The sequence below is a fragment of the Monopterus albus genome, unplaced genomic scaffold (genome assembly GCF_001952655.1).
Source record: "Monopterus albus unplaced genomic scaffold, M_albus_1.0 scaffold18.1, whole genome shotgun sequence".
In the NCBI taxonomy this organism is placed as follows: Eukaryota; Metazoa; Chordata; class Actinopteri; order Synbranchiformes; family Synbranchidae; genus Monopterus; species Monopterus albus.
Genome location: NW_018127898.1, coordinates 9,658,340 through 9,679,831, shown reverse-complemented (window position 1 = coordinate 9,679,831; position 21,492 = coordinate 9,658,340). Strand labels below are relative to the sequence as shown.

The 21,492-nt window shown below is 38.7% G+C and overlaps 1 protein-coding gene across 2 annotated transcripts in view; it reads right to left on the bottom strand.

Annotated features, from left to right (window-relative positions):
- The window catches only part of cntn4 (contactin 4), a 180,335-nt gene that overhangs the window by 40,004 nt on the left and 118,839 nt on the right, over positions 1-21,492 (bottom strand). For both annotated transcript variants that reach the window (XM_020592955.1, XM_020592956.1), the window contains exons 6-11: positions 19,226-19,429; positions 14,461-14,563; positions 12,682-12,866; positions 7,628-7,767; positions 3,716-3,845; positions 2,731-2,881 (exon numbers count right to left, since the gene is read on the bottom strand). In XM_020592955.1, the coding sequence (XP_020448611.1) occupies positions 2,731-2,881; positions 3,716-3,845; positions 7,628-7,767; positions 12,682-12,866; positions 14,461-14,563; positions 19,226-19,429 (913 nt within the window). The remainder of the gene's footprint in view (positions 1-2,730; positions 2,882-3,715; positions 3,846-7,627; positions 7,768-12,681; positions 12,867-14,460; positions 14,564-19,225; positions 19,430-21,492) is intronic.

The following is a 21,492-nucleotide window of genomic DNA, read 5'->3' as shown; positions in this document are numbered from 1 at the left end:
AGGCCACCCCCTCCCACCACTGGTCTCCGGCTGAAAAAAAGGAGGGCTGCTGCTACGAAGATGGATTACCCAGCTGGTGACACTAGTTCAGCTTTCTGCTGAAACCACTGTGGAGTACTAGTACAATTAAAGCAATTAATCTTTAACAAAAGGGGTTCGCAGCTACCGCTTATGAATTTGCACCTTTCTGTACAGGTGCATAACTAACCAGACATGCTCAGACATGCATGCATAAATTTTACATGCATGCAAACATTATTCTTTTATGTGAGTTTAATAAATACAGAAAAACATAAATTAAAGTTAACAAGCAAGAAATGTAGCATTTGTGCTTATCACACAGCTGGTGTGTGAAACCAGGATGTCTTTTGTCCCGTCATTTTCACTTACTAATTTGCATCAGTGGTGCGCTTTCAACAACAAGTCTTATATTTTCTCAAACAAACAGCAGGATAAAATTAAATGCTGTATTCAGCCTACAGACAGGACAGCTATTATTGAGCAGCTGTTTAAAAGACAACTGTTCTAACAATTACCACAACACATGCTGAACATTTTCATTGTGCGGCATACAGTGCTGTGTTGTATGTGCGTATGCCGCAGATGAGAGAAGAGGGAGATAACAGGAAAGAGAGTACAGGGGTTTTGTAATCAGCACATTTAAAGGCTCCAGCAACATGGCAGCTGCGACTGTTTTTATTTTATTTTTTTATTTCAGATCTTTCCTCTTAATTTTGGAAGAGCATCATAGGTGCTCTAATCCAAATAAAATTTATTCAGTGCAAGTAAAAACATTAAAACATATTTCTGAACATCAAACAGACTTTCACAATTACCAAAATAAAGTGTTAAAGAATTTCACTCACTAATTGTCCATCATCATCATGGTTGTGTACTAAAGAACTTAACTAAATGGTTGCAGCAGGTCTATCTTTCTGTAACAGCTGCAGAAAGAAGTCACAATTTTTAATTATTCAAGAGTGTTTTATTACTTACAATTCAATAATTTAAATCTTGAATCATTTATTATTTATCAGAACAGCTTGTCATTGTGTGATTTATAGTTAGGAATAAGTGAGAACACTGAAGGACAAGTACATGCATTAATAGAAGTCTGAGGAAACAAAAGATCACGAAGCATCTGTTCAACATCGAAATAGCAGTTTGTGAGGATGTCAGTTCATGTCACAGCAAAGACAAATGTGAAATCGATCTAAACTATGACTGCAAAACAACTAAATCAAAATGGTCTGGGTGCTGAGAAGCTGAAATGTGTGATGTAAGTGGCACAGGGCAATTGAAGGGCACCAACAGCAAAACAACTATGCAAATTCCCCAGCACTTTGTTTGCCAAGTAACAACACTACTTTGTATATATGCAAGACACCGTGCACGTAGCCCTGCTGTCAGAGTGGAGTCATGCAACAGTAGTGACACCTGAAGGATGACCCCTGTCTGCAAAGAGGCTACTGGGCCAGACTTCACACTTCATTCAGACACATACGCATACAAACACTAGCAAAAGTTAACAGATGTAGCACATATTCCATCTAAGGGTCAAACACAGCAGGGTGCTAAGATTGCCCTCTGGTCCTCTGAAACGTGGAAACATGTCAGTTGAATAATTTGATTTCAGGAGCCTTTATCATCCCTGCTGAGGTGAAAAGTACTTGATTACTGAGCAGCCAGTCTGTTTTGCCATCACTAAAGAGCTGGAGATACACAGGCAAAACCCATTAACCATTACTCAGTGAAGCTCCATTCTGCTTGTCCTCTTAGCTGTTTTCTGAGGGTTTTAACCACATTTGAGGACTAAATCAAAATATCTCTGTGGATGTCATTCAGTAAAATATGCAACAGCAACTGACGCCTTTTGGTATGCTTTGATAAAGTATTTCAAATTTCTGAAAATTCTGAATTCCCCAGCCATGTGAGGAATAGATGTTCATACAAAACCTCACATCTAATAACAAAGTCAATAATTTGCTGTGTTGTGCAAGTCAATAAGTAAATTCACTGTACTGGTGGCAATTCTGAGAGAGCAACAATAAAGTGGTCAGTTGTGCACAGTTATTTTGCAGCAAAGTAGTGAAAAAATATGACTTTATGCAAAAAATACAACTTTTAGGGTCAGTTATTGATTTTACAGTGTTAATAATTTGACAATATATCTTGTTGTAATGAATAAAATATTCCATTCACTAATTTTAAATTCACTTATTTGAGATACTTGCCAGTGTAATTTCCCTTCAAAATGTACATATTATAGGGAAAATGCAGAGCTCCAAAACATGAAGCTGTCTTCATGTAGAGGCACATCCATCGCTCCCAGTAACTTTGTAGGAATTTCTAGAGCATGTGCACTTTCCTTTTTTTTTTCAGCCGGGGTGCCATGATGATCATTGCTATTACGAGTCTGACTGCACTATTTAATATTACGAATACTATGAAAAGTCACTTACAACAATCTGCAATACGTATACAGTTTTACATCATTTGCCAACTTAAATGACTGGTGAAGAAGCAAGCTAGCTTGCATATGTAACATTAGCTCAATTCACAACCTCTACCTTCAGCACCCCACCCACACCCCTGAGTCACAAATTTATTGATACAGTTGCATTTTAAATGTAGTTGTACATATAAGTACAATATCTAGGAAACAAGTAATGAGAACACATGCAGGGGCATTTCCAGCAGTCCTCACAAAATCTGCAAATGTTGTGTTACCTGTTAGTTTCTCGGAGTGGCTCGCTGCCCTTCCTCCAAGAGATCACACCCCAAGGAGACATCTTGGGCTTGCACTCGATGAGCGCATCTCCTCCTACCTTCACCAGCGTCTGGCTCCTCAGTTGATTGTGAGAGAAATCCGGGGCAACAGCTGAGACAAGAGCAACATATTAAAGCAAGCATTTGTAAAAGCCTCACATCTCTTTTCCTCCAAATTGCCTCTGAATATTTATCACCATTTTTCAAATGTTCATCAATACACTGCATTATTGCCATAGATAATTCAAAGACACTAGATTACATTCTTTGCAATTTGTTAATTAGTAATCAGAAAGTTTAATAGTAAAGCCCAAAACTGATGTTGTAGAGTTGAAGAGATCAGTGTAGCCTTATTATTATTCTGAGTCAGGCTGCATGTGATTCTTTGTCACACATTTTCACAGCAGAGAGAAATATTTTGATCATTCCAACATAATAGCTCTCCATGGCAATTAACCACTTTAAAATGTATGCCCTTGTCAAAAGCTGTCCGAAACACTCCCTGATTTTCCCTTTTTGATTTTCCACCTTGAGTTTGACCAGTACACTGTACTGAATTGAGCCATATTCCAATCAGGAACATGATCAGAATGAGATATACAGTACTGGAGGATTAATAGTGAATGAGCACTGCTGTCAGTCCAGAGAGGAGAGTGACAGACTTGGCAGGTCAGATAGGAGAGGATGGTGAACAGAGCAGCTCTGACATACATCAATGTCAGCCGGATGCATTCATCTTATAATTAATGCTTTTCAATTAACGACCAATAACAGAGAGGCCAGAGGTCATCTGGAAATATTGAGCACAGGAATACAATAGAGCGAACTTGAAAACAAATACACACAAATAAATGCTTGTGCACATGCCTCCATGCCAACACACTCTGTATGCGGCGAGTGTGCACAAAGGCACACAAACGCACATGCCCCCATGTCAATGTCCTACCTATAACTCGGAGCTCTGCATTGGAGTAGACCTTGCCGTGCTTATTCCCAGCCACACACTGGTACATTCCTGTGTCGGACAGGGTCAGGCGACTGATTGACAATACCCCATTGGCAACCTGTATGCGCTCCTGTGGACACAGAGACACATGTCCTTAATATGCCTTATTCCCAGTGCTCATCTACATAAAAACATCCAGCCAGTGGACCAGTGAATTATGGTCTGAAAGTGACAGATGTGGCAATAAATCTAGGTTTTCATCACTAATGGAGGGAAAGGCTTGGGTGGATGGAGGCAGGCTAGCAGAAAATGACCCTAATCAATCTGCATGTTTATGAGAGTGAAATAAAACCATGCCCTATTTATATCTCTGACTGCACCACAGGGCCTGTTTCCCCTTCCGCAGGAGGAGGGGATAAGAGGGAAAGGAATATCGTAACATCTGAGGTATACTGCATTGTGAAAATTGCTTTTCTGATAGGAATGCCTTCTACATACTAAGTGCTGTGTACATGGTCATGCTGTACCTACTCCTCATCTGTCTGGACTTTCAATTTTGCCTGTCTTGCTCATCAGTGACCATCAATTTAAGATCTATTAACAGACAGTTGGGCCGATGAACTAAAACCTCAGAAGGATCTGTGCATTTAGCGAACATTTAATCTTCAATATATGTTTATCTTTCTAAACTTGGGTTTTATTCAGCGCCTTCACTACAGTATTAAATCCTTGAGCAGTTGTCATCTCTGCGCAGCTGTGTCAGGTTCTGCCTCCTTGTGCCCTTCATCTCTTGTGTTTTTCCCCAGGCTCCCCCACAGCGTCATTAGAGCCTATTTCCATGGGGGTGTCTGAGCGGTCTGAACTCTAGTCACAGAGGATTAAGGTAGTGTCACATGAAAAGAGAAACCATCCTCACTAAAAGATCACAAACTAATCCTGTGTTTGAGCAGGTTGCGCCTGAATTTCCATAATGCAGGGGCGAATATCCCTGCTGGCAAGGGAGGCAATGGTGGTGAATATCAGTCTGTGTGCACTACTGTTTAAGGCTGCTATTAATTAAGCATGACGTTCCTCTCAAATCAGCAGTTTTTCATGCGGGGGCCTGGGGGGACCGTCTGCATGCCGTATGCCGAATAAAAATGACTGGCAGTGTCATTTGCCAACAACGCTGGTTTGATTCGTTTGACATAAAACTGCAGAAACATGTATTGTAAAAAACTTAATGGCATGAAAGAATTACCTTTTATGATTTAGAAAAGTGAGCCTCTTGGGTTTGATTGCTGTCTACAGCTACAGTTTGTTCTTCAGAATTACTAATTAGTGGGGGTCTTTCTGAGAATGATGCAGTAAAATTTAAACAAGCTACATTTAAAAAAATTATTGTCGTAGCAGTATCAATCCACTACTTCAGTTTAAGGAAAGGGTGGAAACTAGTCTTTTTATTAATTTTTCAAATGCAATAAAACAATGAAAGGAGCAATTCATAACAAGTTTTTTAAAAAGTAATTATTACTGCTCACCAGAGTAGAACTGTGAAAGGAATCTGCTAATGCTATTCACAGATATTTGATTCATTCACTGTACATGCCTGAGTAAGAAAGAACTACAAGTAGACTTGAACTAAGCTGAACAATGTCTTTGTAATGACAAGGACAAGCTAGAGCCTGCTTGCTCCACTTGAGCCTGGATAAATAGGCAAGAAAGGAAACTCAATCCACTTCCCCTCTTCTAATCAGGATGTCGTGGACTTCATTAAAATGACATCGTTCATTGCTGAAGTTCAAAGGCTTTGACATTAGAGGTTTAAGAGGAATAACCTCAGTTCAAGTACACTACAATAAGCCATCTCTCTCTTGGTTCCATACTCATCTAAATGGACTAAATCCTGTTTTACGCTGGAGTTTCCCTTTAATTGCGTAGCCACTTAATCTTCCAGCCACTGTCAATAAAGCAGCCGTGAGTGAGGTCCTCACGATGAAAACAGCTGCAAGAACAGAAGCCTTCTAATAAAGCATAGCTATGTATTTTGACAAAGGGGCAGTAATACAAAGCATTACTTAGGAAAATACCTCATTATTTGTAAGGGCTACATCTGAAACAGCCATACATTGGTGTGTGAGTGTGTGTGTGTGAATGGGTGAATTTGTAAAGCGCTTTGTCCAGGTAAGGTAGAAAAGTGCCATATAAGTGCAATCCATTTACCATACTGATAGAAAACAGCAGCATGATCTCAGTCTGCCCTACAAAGATCTTAGTAACTGTAAAACCAGTTTGACAGGTACGACTAATAGCGTGAAACACTGATAATTGGGGTTCTTAAATATTTTAAAAGACTGACACTCAATAACTGAATGCACATATTTTCAGCTATAGTGCAACATCTAGGAACCTACAATAGTGCATAGTTAATTTTTCCAACAATAGAACTTGTCTTTGGTTATTTCTACATCTTAACTGGTTTATTTCTTAAAGTTGAAAACTGTCAGCAGATATATATTCCAGAGAACCACACAATCAGAAAGGTCTCACTTGATTCCCAGTAATAAACAACAACAACTGATGCATCCTCTCCCACTGCTCCTTACATCATTGACATTTCCCTCTGCCACTCATTAAGCCAGTGTGGTTAAGGGTGGCATTTCAAACAATGTAACACCTTTGCTGATTAATCCATTCACCCATGAATTCTGAATATGTCAATTTATTATGCAAAAAATCAACACAGTCACTGTAACCTTTAATCATACTGTGGTTGACTGTGTTGAGGTGCGCTGGTAGTTTTTCCTATTTTGGGAGATATCTTAAAGCAGCATGGCTGAATTTATTCAGTTCATAATGAAGTGAGAATGGAGTAAGACTAAGGTCACATTAACCCTAACTCTAACCTAATGAGAAAAACAAAAATGTGTTTTTTTCAACAGAAAACAGATGGGTTTGCTTGTTTTCTACCCCCAGACATTAGAATGTTACCCTATAAATGGTTTTGAAAAAACGATTAGCCATTGGCTAAACAGTTTGTTCATTATTCCTCACTGAGTTTGTTCTTTTTTTTTTATTTAATGAATGAGATGGTTTGCTGTGCAAAGTATTGCTGTAGTAACACAACAATGGACATGGGTTTATTCCAACAACATGCATAACATTCATGTGATTGATTTCCTCTGGTGCGTTGTTGCCTGTTTTGCATAAATAAGAAAATGAACATATTGCCTGTTTATTAATCAGGTGCAAGCAATGAGTGCCCAAACAACCTGGCTTAAGGTTCCAATAAGATCGAGGAATACTGAATCAAATTTTGGTAAATGTCAACAATAGACATCACCTAAAGTTGACATGTTACTACAGTAGGTTGTTTGGAGTAATAACAGACTCGTTTTTCATCATAGTGCCATTGCCAGTGTGAATTCTGAGGGAGGCAGGGAGCTAAACTGACAATAGGTTGTACAATGTTTTTATAGAGAATGTTACTTTTGTATCATTGGGAGCTCAGGATTAATATCTGCACTCAGCCAAGAGAGATTTAACAGAAGATTAGGGTAGCTCTTACATCACTGTGATTTCCAGACTAACATGAAACAACTTGGCCTGTTTACAAGTTAGTGTTTTAGCACAGCAAAGCAGAGGACACAGTTTAATTCCTTAGAAATAAATGCTGTTGTGCAGAGCTGTATAACATAATGTATTTCAGCAGAGGAGGCATTGTGTTGCAGTGACAATAAGGCATGCTAATTAAGCTTGAACAAGCAGCACACTCAAGCATTGTAAATGCAGTACATGGCTGTTCACAATCTTCATTCAGCAGCACTGAGTATTAAAGAAACATCGGTGCCAATGCTGTTGTCGTATGTCTGACCTTGGTAACTGAACTTTATCTTCAACTCTAAAGATACGCTAGTGCTCGGCAGAGCTCACCTCAGCAGACTCCAGGTTCTCCCCATTTTTCATCCACCTGTAAGATGGTTTTGGCTTCCCTGTGGCTTTACACTCCCACACCAGGGAATCGTCAATGAGTTTCTGCACATCTTGGGGTTTCTCAGTGAGATGAGGAGGGGCTGGAAACATCAAAAATGTGAGACAGCATTGGATCATTTTGATATAGACAAAATAATATGACTAAGAAAATGACAGTTTAGCAAGGGCATAATTTCCACTGGAATTAAAAACACTGGGTCACTGAAACTGTTCAGTATTGTTCTCAGACCACCCAGCTGCCAGAATTCAAATGTAAGAGGAGAAGAGTTGGTGGCAAGGTTTATATGCTTATCTGAGTTAACTGTAACATTAGATTCCCCTGGAATATACCAGATTGGGAACAATCGATATTTGTTGATGTCTGACATACACCCAACACGTTATGACTACACACAGGTGAAGAAAAAAATGTGATTATCTTCTGCTAAAAGCACACATCACCTCCCTGTGAGCAGTGGTGAGCACCTACTGACAGTGGTTCGAGGAGGGATAAACCACAAACTGGCGACATGAGGGATGTGCTGGAACAAGCCTGATTCATGGTGGCTCCACCTCGTAACTTACAGGGCTTAAAGGGTATGTTGCTAATGTCTTGGTGATAAACACCACAGGGCACCTTCAGAGGACAGTCCAAGCCTTAGTGGATCAGAGCTGTTTTGGCAGCACGTGAATGACCAAAAGCTTGTTAGGCGGGGGTGGGGGGGTAATGGTAATTTAACTAATGGTAATTTAAAATACAAACTGCTGACCTAAGAACTGTTTGTTTTCAAACCTTTGTGTTGAATTTCAGTGACCGGGTACTGAATTCCATATTTACTGCCTCTAGTGTAAGAGCAAATATCTCCTTTTATGGTTTCTTTCAGTTTCTCAGTGTGCTTGAGGTAAAAGTGATGAAAACCGGATCCATATACATCATGTCACCACTGATGCCATAAACACCATCCATCCGATACAACCTGAGTAAATGATGGTATAATTATACAAGAGGACAATTGATTCTTGTGGCGTCATGCAAGTAACTCAAAGCTAGTTAATGGCTAAGACCCCCCCCCCCCCCCAAATAAATAAATAAATAAATAAACCACTCTGTGTGCTTTGCAGATTCTGGTTGATGTGTAGGTCAAGCTCCTATCATCCTATATCACACAAGGCCAGTGGCAGAACAAGAGTAATGACTGACTGCACTTCTCCATTTCACCGACCTCACCTAATGCCACTCTCAAGGACTGACCTTTATTCAGGCTTTTTACAGTACAAATCCTGATCTAATTGGCTTCTGCTATGCAGTATTTTGCCTTCAAGAAAAGAAGGATAACAGAGCGAGAAATTCGATAACTGCAAATGTATCCCACACACTATCTCTGCATTACTTCAGCATGTAGTCAATGTGTGAGCGAATGTGTGCATGTATGTGGGTGTTTGGAAACCTAGAGAGAAGACAGTGGATGAAGACAGAGAGTAAGAGTAGCAGGGATTTTTGTGTTGTCTTGTGTATTTATGTCGGAGTCCTGCACAGGCATCAAAATCCTTCCAGTATCAAAGAAATATTTGTGCTGGTGGATTGTGTGTCATACCATAGGTCTCCCAGACCCCGCTGGCAGCAGAGGCTGCTGTGCAAGGTTGGCTGAGGTTATTAACATTTAACTTGTATGGAGGCTGTGCTGTTGCCATCTCTGCAAACAGTAAATAGGTTACAATTTCCTCTGAATGAAAGTTACTGGAAGGTGAAGCTTCTCTTATTTATGCTGCTACAGAAAAGACATATACCTTCCAAAATTATGTAAGATAACATATACAGTATGTCAACCTTCCCTTTACTCAACAAAATGCAAGAAAAAGCATGGCCCAAATAGTCAGTGTGATCATTCGCTTTACATAAACTGAGTAGTACTTTCCTTAATGTGTGAAACCTCTGGGAGAGATTGTAGAGAGTTACTCTATACGACTTCACCATCACCAGTCATTTAGCATCACATCCATTAATGTTACTGCAATCCTCCATCAAAGCCTGGCTGAGCTGCCCCACCCACTGCACCTTTCAAGACCGCATTGTTGTTATTGTTGTTGTTGTTGTTTTTCTCCTCACTGCCATGGAATCTCACTCTATTCCTCAACCGCTGCAAAGGTATCGACTCTCAGTCAACGCTCACCAAATGAAAGCAGGCAGCCCATCTCTGCCTGCACCAGGTCCAGAGCGTATACAATCAGGCCAAACGTCAAGTGGCTAAAGCAGAGGAAAGATGGGAATTTGCCTTATCAGTGAAATCACTATGAGATAATGCAGCAGTAACTCCACAGAAACACAAATGTGAATACAACAGGGAAACTAACCTGGCACAACTTGACGTTTACTCTCCCTCTGAATAGCAACATGCGCAAGTGGGAAAATGCCTATTTCTTTTCTAAACTTTTCTTTCAGAGATGGAAATTTATCACAAAATACTAGTCTTTGGCTGGAATTTAGGATAAAAAATGGTCTCAAATACAGAATTATGACTAACAGGGAGAAAGACGGTGGCTAAATGCACCCAGACTAAAAAGAACATCAAGATATAAATTTTATTTCACCTCAAGCTTTAAGCCACAAATGTGCTTCTAAAACCTCCGCACAGTTAATGAATCCCTCTTTCAGTTAATACATTTACTATTTTATGAATATATTTCTTTAAAGTACATCAGGACCAGATGAAGTGATGAAATGGAACAATTTAAAAACACTATTATAAGTCTGACGTACAGCTCATTCGTATCCAGAGTAGTCCAAAGAAACTCAAAACACATTAAATCAACCGTACTGGAAAGAAAAAGCAACTTTTAAAAACCATTTTAGTACATCAACACTGACATGAAGACTGAGAGAATGTCTTAACAATGACCATTGTGCCGCCATAAAGCAACACCTTCATTTCTCCCCATCTAACACAAAGCCCAGCTCTCTTTCCACTGTAGCTCCCTTGGATGTACAAGAGATACCCTTATCGATTCCCCCATTGGCTTATACTGCTGACGAATGTCTCAAAGGCTTAATTCAAAAGGAGTTCAAAATAAGATTACTGATTTTTATCACCTGGCTACAGACAGCAGGGGGAGAGAAAGAGAGTCAGACTGACAAAACACATCAAAAATGAGAAAGGACCAGCAGCTCTAAAGGACAAATCAAGCCTTGGTAGATCACAGCCTGCTGCTGGGCTCTTATAGTGAATGAGGCTAAGAGCTTTCAGGCTATTGTAAATAATGGCAAACTGTTTAATGACACAAATGAGTTATTTATAACAGCTGACAGTGTGACCTGTAGAGAGGTAAATCAGAAAGAAGAAAACAGAGGGCTGTGGGAGAAAGGTCCAGAACACAACCGCCTGGCAAACAGAAAAGAAATAGCCCGGTCAAAATACCATTAAAATATACATGCCAAGGAAATGCTTCATTCATTCATTTACAACTAAATCAGTAATGGATATCATAGTATATTGCTCTTTTAAACTAGTAAACCAGAGCAGTTTGCCAGCTTTGATTATATATGACTTATAGGATTCATAACATTTGCCTCAGTCTAGTGGTGACAAGTCATAAAAATGGAAGTGAAATTAAACTTATGCTCTATTAATTAAAGCTCAACACCTAACTTAGTGTTACTGGAGCTGTTTCACCATAATTAGTATTCCAGCTGGGAATGAATCCTCAATTCTCTTTTGTACATTGCACGGTGGAAGACTCAGAACCCTCATGGGATTACACTGTGGGGTGGAATTTAGAGACTGTTACTCTCATAAATCCTCTTTATATGTCTTTTTTTTATATTGTCCTTTTTTCTTCTATAGCCTGCCTTAATTGTCTGCTTATGTCTTGTGTACAACAGTTTGAATGTCTTGTTGTTGAAAGAAGGTGTACAAATAAATTTGCCACAAATATTTCCAGAGCTAATTCCATTTTAATGCACTTTGGCCAAATCCTACTGGATCCTACTGTAGTAAATCTGTGGCATTTTAGAGAATATACAGTGCAACTGCTATAGTATGGACAAAATAAATGAAAGCATACAATGTACCTTGGACATTTATGATCAGCTTGTGTTTTACAGTAATTTACAATGTACAAAAAAGAAGAAAACAAAGAACAGGCCTAAATAAACCTAAAGAAAGCCGGGAGCAACATATCGTTCATAAACTAAGAGAAGATTTGTAATAAGTGTTGAACTGCAAAAATATCAAACCTCTGTAATAAAGTGCTGCCTACTGAAATTGTGATAATCTGCTGTGAAAGAAAGTCACCTTCGCCGCAGCGGCGAGAGTGCTGCGCCTTAACCACTAGCCTACCAGGGATGGCTGTGATAATCTGCTGTATTACACCTAAATATACTGCAATTAGTGCTGAGTGCTGCTATGTCAAATTAGTTGTAAATTAGTTGTGATTTTTAAAGGTAAAACATATGGCTTATTTAATACTCACACTCTGGAAAAGTTATTGAATTGTGTAGTCATTTTAAAAGAGCACATCGTCAATATTCAGATGGTAGATTTTTAATTTGCAGTGTAGTGGCCTATAAATTTTAGTTTGTGGTTATTGTGACTAGTATCCAAACTCAACAGATGTGACTCCAGCCACAGGTTTAATTATGTTGCTGACATACTGAATACTCCACTGGTCTATGTATAGTATATTTAATTGCATAGATCTTCAGTCAGGTTGGATGTCAGCCATGATGGCATGTGATGGAACCTAAAACAGGGATTACCAACAAGGTCATGACCAAGGGCTCAGTCTCATCTGCATCACTCCTTTAATCTGGATCAAAATATTAGAGGCATCACAGCTGACAGCCTTTAATCATTTTGATGTTCTGTTAAAATGAGCCTTCCTCCACACAGGCCTCTGCTGATTGCCACTGACTGCTTCATAAGACCAGCTGTGTCTACTTTTTCCGCCTCTCTTTCTGAGCAGATCTGACAGATATGGTGCACGCTGGTCAAATATTCATGCGCTACAGGATCACCTACCGTAGAAAGAGAGCTTTCCTTTTACTGTGTTCATTCCCCTGGAATTCTCGGCCACACACTCATATGTGCCAGCATCCTCCTGCTGGAAATATGGGATTTCCAGAACATCGCTGGATTTCCTCATGTCCACTTTCCTGGGGAAGGGCACTCCATCTGCTCTTTTCCAGTTTATAGAAGGTACAGGACTGCAAAAACAGAGAAGTTTAACCCTCTTAAGTCAAAGCTTTGAGTTTTCTGTGAATGACTTATTGCTTATTGCTTTTGTGAATAACCAACTGTAAGCTATTTTTAAGATTGTATCTATCTCATGATTATTGTTTAACAGACAGAAGACATTTTTAAACAAAACTACTGAAACACAACTTGATACATTTAACAGACATGCCTTTATACCTTTATTGAAAATAATAAAACATAATTTGTGGTGCATTTTTTTTAAATGACAAAATTCCAAACCCAACCATTTGCACACAAGCATCCCTTAAATAAACTTATAATTCCTTAATTACTTCATTACCTGTACAAATAGAAATTAATATTACCTTATAGACATGATGAATTTAATGTCTCAAATTTGCAAAGGTGCTCTAATTTACCTGAAATAACGTTATTAAAATCCTTAACATTTATTTCAAGAGCAGTCTGAAGAGAACAACATTTACTTGACAGCGAGATCAAATTGCAATGTTTTACATCATTAAAATGTACTTATTTTGTTGCCTTTCCACCATAATATCCATCTAGAGTATTTTGAATTTCACATATAAAGCTAAGCAGGCTGTATGTACTGTGAACAAATGACCTCTGGTATGTACAGAATATAAAGTAAACTACACCACAGTATTAATTCCAGCAGACTCTGCTCACCCACTCACAATTGCACTAAATGTTCCTCATTTAGAGGTTTACATTAAGTTTATCTATATTTATGCAATATATATTGCACATATCTGTAAATTGTTCTTGGGACTGTGTAAATGTACACTAAGGGGGATATTTACAAAAGTTTTTTTGCTCATTCTCTGGGGCTAAACAGTGAAATTTAATGCCAGGAAAAAACAGGTGTAAAATTTGTGGCCCTGCTGTCAGTGGTCACCTGAGATCTTTTTGGAGATAAGAGCATTTGAGAAGGAAGCGGGTGTAAATCGCATCATTCACCAAAGTAGAATGTGAGGGGCTTGTACAGGCTTTCAGGTCAGACCATGCTTCAGGTACTGAATGAAATAAAAAATTATTTGACCGGCAGGAGACGCCATAACCGTCATTCAAAAATGTGTTTGCTGATTTCTTCAACCACATTAAAGTTCAGTTGCTGTAAACTTGTGTGCAACAGCCTTCAGGCAGCAGATCCAAAACAGAAGTGTATTCAAATTAACACAGCTACTGCTGTGCTCATTCACATCAGCATTGGTAAATATACCGCTAAATAAAAAAATTGCTATGTTGCAATATTTTCCGAGCCTGACAGTAATTTGCAACAGGTTTAGTAAATATCTCCCTGAGAGTCACAACAAAATGGAGTCAAATTCCTAGTAGGTACACATATACTTGACTGATAACTCAGCGAAGGGGTTTAGATTTTTTGTTGAATGTAAAACAGCAAAATTTACCACACTCCACATCAACTTAAGTATAGCTGTTCAGTATTTTAACTTTAGGCATATTACCCAGTCTTGTATTAGAAAAGCTAATATTTTTACAGAAGATTTATACACCACAACATCAGCTCTCTAATTTCTTAAAATCCAGTATGCTGAGCCTCACTCAGAGTTGGCTTACTTTCCCAGAGCGAAGCATTCCAGCTTTACAGTGGATCCTTTGGCAACATGTACAACCTCTGGAAACTGAACTTCAATCTTTGGCTCGTATTCACCCATCACACCTGAAAGAGAAAAGCAAATGAGCGTAAAAAGTTACATTTCTGATTTATGTTAAATACCTTAGGCAAAAAACTAAATACAAAGCACTAGCTGTGGCTTCTGCTGTTGCTGCACAACTACTGAAAACCTGTTTGAAGTCCGCTGCTGTCTATACTATAAGCTGAAATGTACTGTGCAATCTGAGCAGCAGAAACATGCTGTGCTCGCAGAGCTGTCACTGAATGCTCTCCCATTGAAAAGAATGAAAAAAGAAGCCAAAAGCAAGTTCTCCAGTGGACATGCAACACACTGATGTTGAATGGAAAAAACAACATTGAGAATTCATAGACGATTTGAGCTTTTACATCCAGATGAGTTTCATCTTGTTGTAGTGCTAACAGCTATGAACCAGAAAATGGGCCCATAAAATCCCCCTGGGTACTGCCACTGTGTCTACAAAGCATCCCATTCACTGTTGGTGAAGCAGCTCTGCTGGATTATAATATTGCTGCTGTGCATGCTAAAAATCTCTGAATAAAAGAGAAGACAGGAATGCAGGCATCCTAGCTTTGGAAGAGGCCTTTTCATAAATCAAGACTAGAGTGTCTAACATCACTGGAAAAACATATGTATTTTATCCTTCCTTAAATGACAGTAAGGTCAATTATGTCAATGAATTGGGTGTACTTTTACTCCTCTTGGCTGCACTGATTCTCAGCCTGTGTGCACAACATGGTATTTTAAGCCACTCTCATCCACCAGCGTAACAACAGGCTTATCCCTATTGCTGTAATTCAGGGCTGTGTTGCACAAATCGCTGTAGAGATGGAGGAAACAGGCCAATTTCAACTCGTTGATTTGGTGAGGCATTTGTTATCAGGATGGCTTCCTGAGTGACTGTGAAAGCTAATTCAGATCCTTATCACAATTGTCTCATACCGAAACATAACCACAGCACTATCACCCATGTTAAAGCAGACAGGTGGAAGTGGACAGGTAATTGTCTCATACCATAACCTTTTGTAGGGGACACCTGTTTAATGTGGCTGCCTGTTCCCCCCCTACCTGAGCCAGTGTGGGTGTCAGGCAAGACTGATGTTTGGTTGTTGGTCCCACTGCCACAGTGAAATAAAGGTATAATGAAAAAAGAAAGGAAGGAAGGAGGGGAAGTGCTCTGGAATTGTTTCAAGAAAAATTAAACCAGCTTTTCACGATCCTGTCTCTCTGAGGATTTATCTTCCAACACACCCTTCATTCTTTATCAAATGCTACTGTATATTGTTATTACTATTGCATGTGAACATCCCAAATGGCAGTTTTGTTCTGTTAACATTTAGGCTAGTCAGGTGTACTTATGTAAGAATCCAGGCTATAATTTGAAGCATGCTATGTCATCTAATTCCCCTCACAACTGCCTTATTCGTCCTTTTTTTCTGTTACCAGTTGTCCCTGCAATGCTACTGCAGAGCTATAAAACTGCATTTAAAAGTTAACTGAGGAAAGGGTGTGTGACTACAAGCACAATGTTTTGTAATATGTTGAGACAACATTTAATTCTTTGTGCACAGTATATGGGTAAGAAAATATTCTTAATACTAGGGATGTCCCGATCAAGTTTTTCCCCCCTTTAATAATGGATGTATGGCAATACTGAGCCTGATTCTTACATTTACCTAAATAGTACCCCTCAAGGTTTGTTGCTTCTGTGTTGCATTTGCCTTCGCCATCCAGAAGAAGCTGTTATGTTCTCTTTTAAGGTACTTTTAATTTTTAGGCTGGGGATTTCAATCAAAATGTCTTCAAGAATTGTACAAACTTTCATAGTTGATTAGATTCAACTTCATATCCTATAGTATTTGTATGACTTTGTAAACAGACACACTGGTTGAGGGAAAAGGAGACTTCAGCAAGTTGACAAGGTCACATTTCAGCAAATTTGTGTTCTGCATGTTCAGCAGCTGTTTGATAAATTGCTCATATTGTCTCTTTACAGGCGGATTTTGTTGCTGGCGGTTAATGAGCACTGTGATAGACTCAAGTAAAATATAACCTCCTCTGCGCTCTGCCCTGCTCTGTGAGCAGCTCATCCCTCCCTTCCCTGATCTACACAGAGAGGAGGGAAGGGAAGGGTACTCCAGGGGGAGAGAGGAGAGACGGGTCAAGTCCCCTTGGTTAAGAACTGCTGTGGTAGAGTAAAACTAAAGAAGATTCAGCATTTGATTGGCTTTATTTGAACCAAAATTGATTCTTTCAATATGGCTGGATTGGCCCTGATGCCGATCCTTTTATGCAGGATCAACTTGGGCCGTCTCTACTACTACTACCACAGCTATCAGACTATTAAGACCAACAGTAAGGCAGCATTTGATTTTAACCTCCCCTATTCATCATTTATAGGCAGTAAATAAGGAAAAATAAAACATGCAATTGTAAGCAAACATAAGATGCTTACATTTGTTTACTGGTATATTTTTCAACAAATGTAACTCTGCCCTCATGACCCCTCATGTGAAGTATCCATAAATCATAAAACAAGGAATGGTGCTTGATAAGAAAAGATAGCATAATTGTTATTAGAGTCTAATTTGTTAACTAATTATGTTATTTTTTGGCTATATGTATATTTGCTGACATATACTATTAGCTTAAATCAGATACTGATGTGTACTGTACTGTACGTACTGTATGCTGTAACAAGAAAGTTTCTTACATTTTTCCAAATGTGAATTTACTGTCCAGTGAATATTGTGGTTGCAATTCTTTGATAACCAAATTTAAATAATCCTAATGAAAAATGTTTATATCGTGTGTTCTGGGTCTATATTTACCTAAAATATTGGCTGATACACTTATCAGATTTTCAGATATTGAAATAGTTACAGTATCTGCCTCAGACATCCAGTGTCAGTATTCAGACTAGATGTAATGATATACAGTATGTCCTCATGATTTTTTAAAAACATTTCCTCCATTTTCAAAACTGTTGTGAGCGATTTGAACATGTGCATAAAGAGCTAAGGAATGCTTTATAATATAAAGGACTGGTATTAAAACACTACTACTTACTACAGTTACAACTGTTGACAGAAATATTAGAAACTCGGCACCATTCATTTTCTGCGAGACACGAGCGAATTGTTTTGCAAAGCTCTCTGGGATATCAGTTGATGCAAAAGGGCTCACAAAGTGGCCAAAGGGGAGGGGTCAGACGTTAAAAATGTTCAACTTTACGCAAATTTGTCACAGGGAAGTGACACAGTGAAAACTGACAAAGTGGCTTGTTCAGAGATGGGAGAATGGTAAAACATCTATGGAGGAGAGAACAGTTGTAGTCTCTGGGATTACTCTCCTATATGACCCCTGCCCTCTAGATTACACTGACAAACAGAAGATAAATGCAGCTTGGTGCAAAGTTGCAGAACTTGTCAGATAAAGCAATGAGTTAATTACACAGAGCTAGTAAAGACATGCTAACAGGCACCTTTTCTGTTAAATATAAGAATGTTTTCACATCACTATTGTCCTGTGTCAACACACCCATAGCAATGGGCGAAAAGTGGCAGAGGCAGTGTTGTGTGATTTATTAGACTCCAGTGGGTCTTCACTGCAACAAAGCTGTTTGATAAGAAGTAATGTTCTTTCTTGGGATTTTCTTTTTTTTTTATTGAATCAGATCAGTTATAATTAATGGGAAGACAAACATAACATAAATGTCATAAAAGCTGTTTTTAGTGGCATTTACACTTTGCTTCTATTTCTTCTACTGCACTCTAGCATATAGAAAGGACATACTGTACTTTGGGGACTGATGCCTACAATTAGATTATGTGCTGACAATGACCTTTTCTCTGGGGTGCCTTGATTAGGCCAGCCTAAAGCTTCAGATTCACATGTTACAGGATAGGCTGAAATTAGCAAAGAAAGAGATAATTAACCTTTGAAGTTCATTTGTATTCCTTTAAAACTACTTATTCTATTTTCAGGTACAGTACCAGAAACAAGTTTGGCTTTTTGTTTCTCATGACCAGGGCCAGAAAACCATTCACACTGCAGTTTACATGAATGTCTGTCTAGACTCATATAACATACTGATGTAGTGAAAAATTTGAAAGAATTTTGTGTGCAAATTAATTGATTCATTAATTGGAAAAATGGAAATAGTCACTCTACTGACACTATATTGACTGATAGAGAGCTTTTGTTCACTTGAATCCAAGTAGACCTTAAATTCCTTCAAGACAATCCTGAGATATTATGTTAACGAGAATGGGACAGATGGGCACCTTATAACATAATATGGACAACATACATTATGTCTCCGGCTGCCATGTGGAGGCATAAAAACACCATCCACAACACTGTGCTCTTGTATTTTACAGAAAAAAGCCCTACAAAGAGAGAAGTGCATTACAGATCTTCATGTAGCCACATATGAAGGTCTAGTAGAGTATATACTGTATTCAGTTTGTATTTGCACACAGACAGTTCTCCAAGACCCATCTTTGGAAACCCACAGATTTGACAAGGCCGATTCAGTTCAATTAACTGAAGTAAGAGGCCAATGACAGCATAGTCTAATTAGTGACTGTATGACACAACAGTGTGATATGCAGCCCAGTAAACCTGAACACGCTTGTTAGTTAACTAGCCAGCAGTCTTGTGTGTTGTGGTCATTCATGGCTCACCGTCGCTGCGGAGCACTAGTGGAGTGGGTGGGCCCTGGACTCGCGTCTTTGTGACAGTGTTGGTCACAACACAGGTGTAGTTGCCAACATCTGATGGCTCCACTTTGGCAATGTACAGATTCCCTGTCTCCTGTGAGATGAAGCGGCGAGTATCCTGCTTCACAAATGTCGGGTACTCATTAAAAATCCAGGAAAACATCAGATCTGTGGACAAAAGAGAAAAGGACAATTCTTAATTAAAATGAAACCAAAAAATGCATGGTGTGTACTGATTTACGTTTTAAACCTCCTGAGGGTAGAAAATGTTATAATCACATTAAGGTGAACATTGATGGCAGGAATTATCTGGACTCACTTCAAATGACCACTTTTCATGTTGTTGATGCCTGCACACACAACAAGCGGTTTGGGAGAGCTGGCTATGTGTTGTCATGAATAATTACAGTTCCACAGGCAGCCACCCAAAGTCAGCCACATAGGTAGTTTCTAACAAAGACCACAAAAATAAGCACTGTAACACTTTACAACAAGGTATGTTAAACCGTGAGTGGTTACCAAACCAATAAGATCAATAAAGAACAAATCAGGAAGTACTTAATGAATGGTTCTGGCTCCAGTTTACCTGATAAAGATGTATTTTTGTGTCCCTCACATATTATGGCATCATGCTAATGGACAAATAACATTCACAATAAGTAACTACAATAACCAATTATTCAATAAATAGAGAGCACATGAATATGAATAAGTACATATATCATATTATTAGCTAATAGGGAACTAGCCAAATACAAAACATCCTATTCACATTAGCTGCTTGCTAACAGCTAATGGGTAGCTCATAGGTAATATATTGTGAGGTGTTTCACTCAGACATGATATGACATTCTCCAAAGTTTCTCCAAAGTTTCTCCAAAGTTTCTCCAAAGTTCATGTTTTCTACAAGTTTACAGCTTCTTCACAGAGACAATGCATGCTGCTACCAGCTGAAAACTACAGTATTTTACCTCTGGACTAATTGAATACCACTCTCATACACATTTCTTTCAACAAAACCAATGACAAAATAACATGACTGAGAAGTATTAAGAATGCGTGAACTAATTACATTAGACCTGGTTCCCAAACTCTTTCAACACCCCCCACCTGTTGTGGGTAAAACAGTTTGAGCTATTGAACAGATAGCCTATAATATATGAAGAAAAGCTAAAATCATTATTTACAGTTGCTGACAGCATAGTGAATACTATGGAGGCTATGTTCTATTATCCATTTTCTGTGTTTCAATATTTCTTAATTTGACAGGAGTTGCACAGACATGTTGAAACATGTTTTATATTTATGAGACAGCCAGCAGCATCTAAAATGACATCTCAGACTTTGTCTTAAGCCCCTTTCAAACATGCACTCCTTTCCATAAATCTGACGGCATCTGAACATGTCGGCTTCACGTCTGAATGAGAACCCTGGTCACTCTTCCGTAACAGTCACAACGCCAATCTTACTAGGCTGGACCTAGTAACATTTATGTATCACTTTCAGCACATCACTAGTCTGAGCTGCACATGTTGCATTAACGTATACACATGCACAAGATTATGAAGATCTCAGGTGTATGACTTATGATTAGGCTTCCAATGTGACATCGTGTGATGGTTTAAAGAAAGAGCAGTTACAAAAATCAGTGGCCTAGACAGGTATTGAAGATTTAATAAACAAGTAATTTGTGCAATTTTTATGTAATAACAAATGACAGATTGTTACAGTGGATGAGTAATGATGTGACTCCATGAACCTGGTCAACAATCCAGTTTATCCAATTTATAAGTTAAACTGTTTAAAGTGACACAAATGTTGTGCAGAAAGATGTGAACAGTGAGGGTCTTTAACAACACAGTATGACTAATACAACACCCACAACACCCAGCATTTTACTGTACTACCTGGCACCCTTTCAAGAAATGAGCATTGCATTTTAAAGTTCAAATAGTGTATGTGCCATATGAAAAGACAGAAATACAGAATGTTTGTCAGATCAGATTTTTCATAATTCACAATTCAATAAATCTTTCCGTAGCTGTGTTGAATGAACTGGATACAGTATATCAGTAATAGTCACCTATGGGTCAGGCTCGTTGATATGAGATCTACTCCTGCAAGATTTCTTCACATTATTGATGTCAACTTATCAAATGTGGATGTTTTGGCATAATATATGGCTCTGGAGTCTGGCAGCCAATCTAGCTGACAGGCACGTTTTGTTTTCC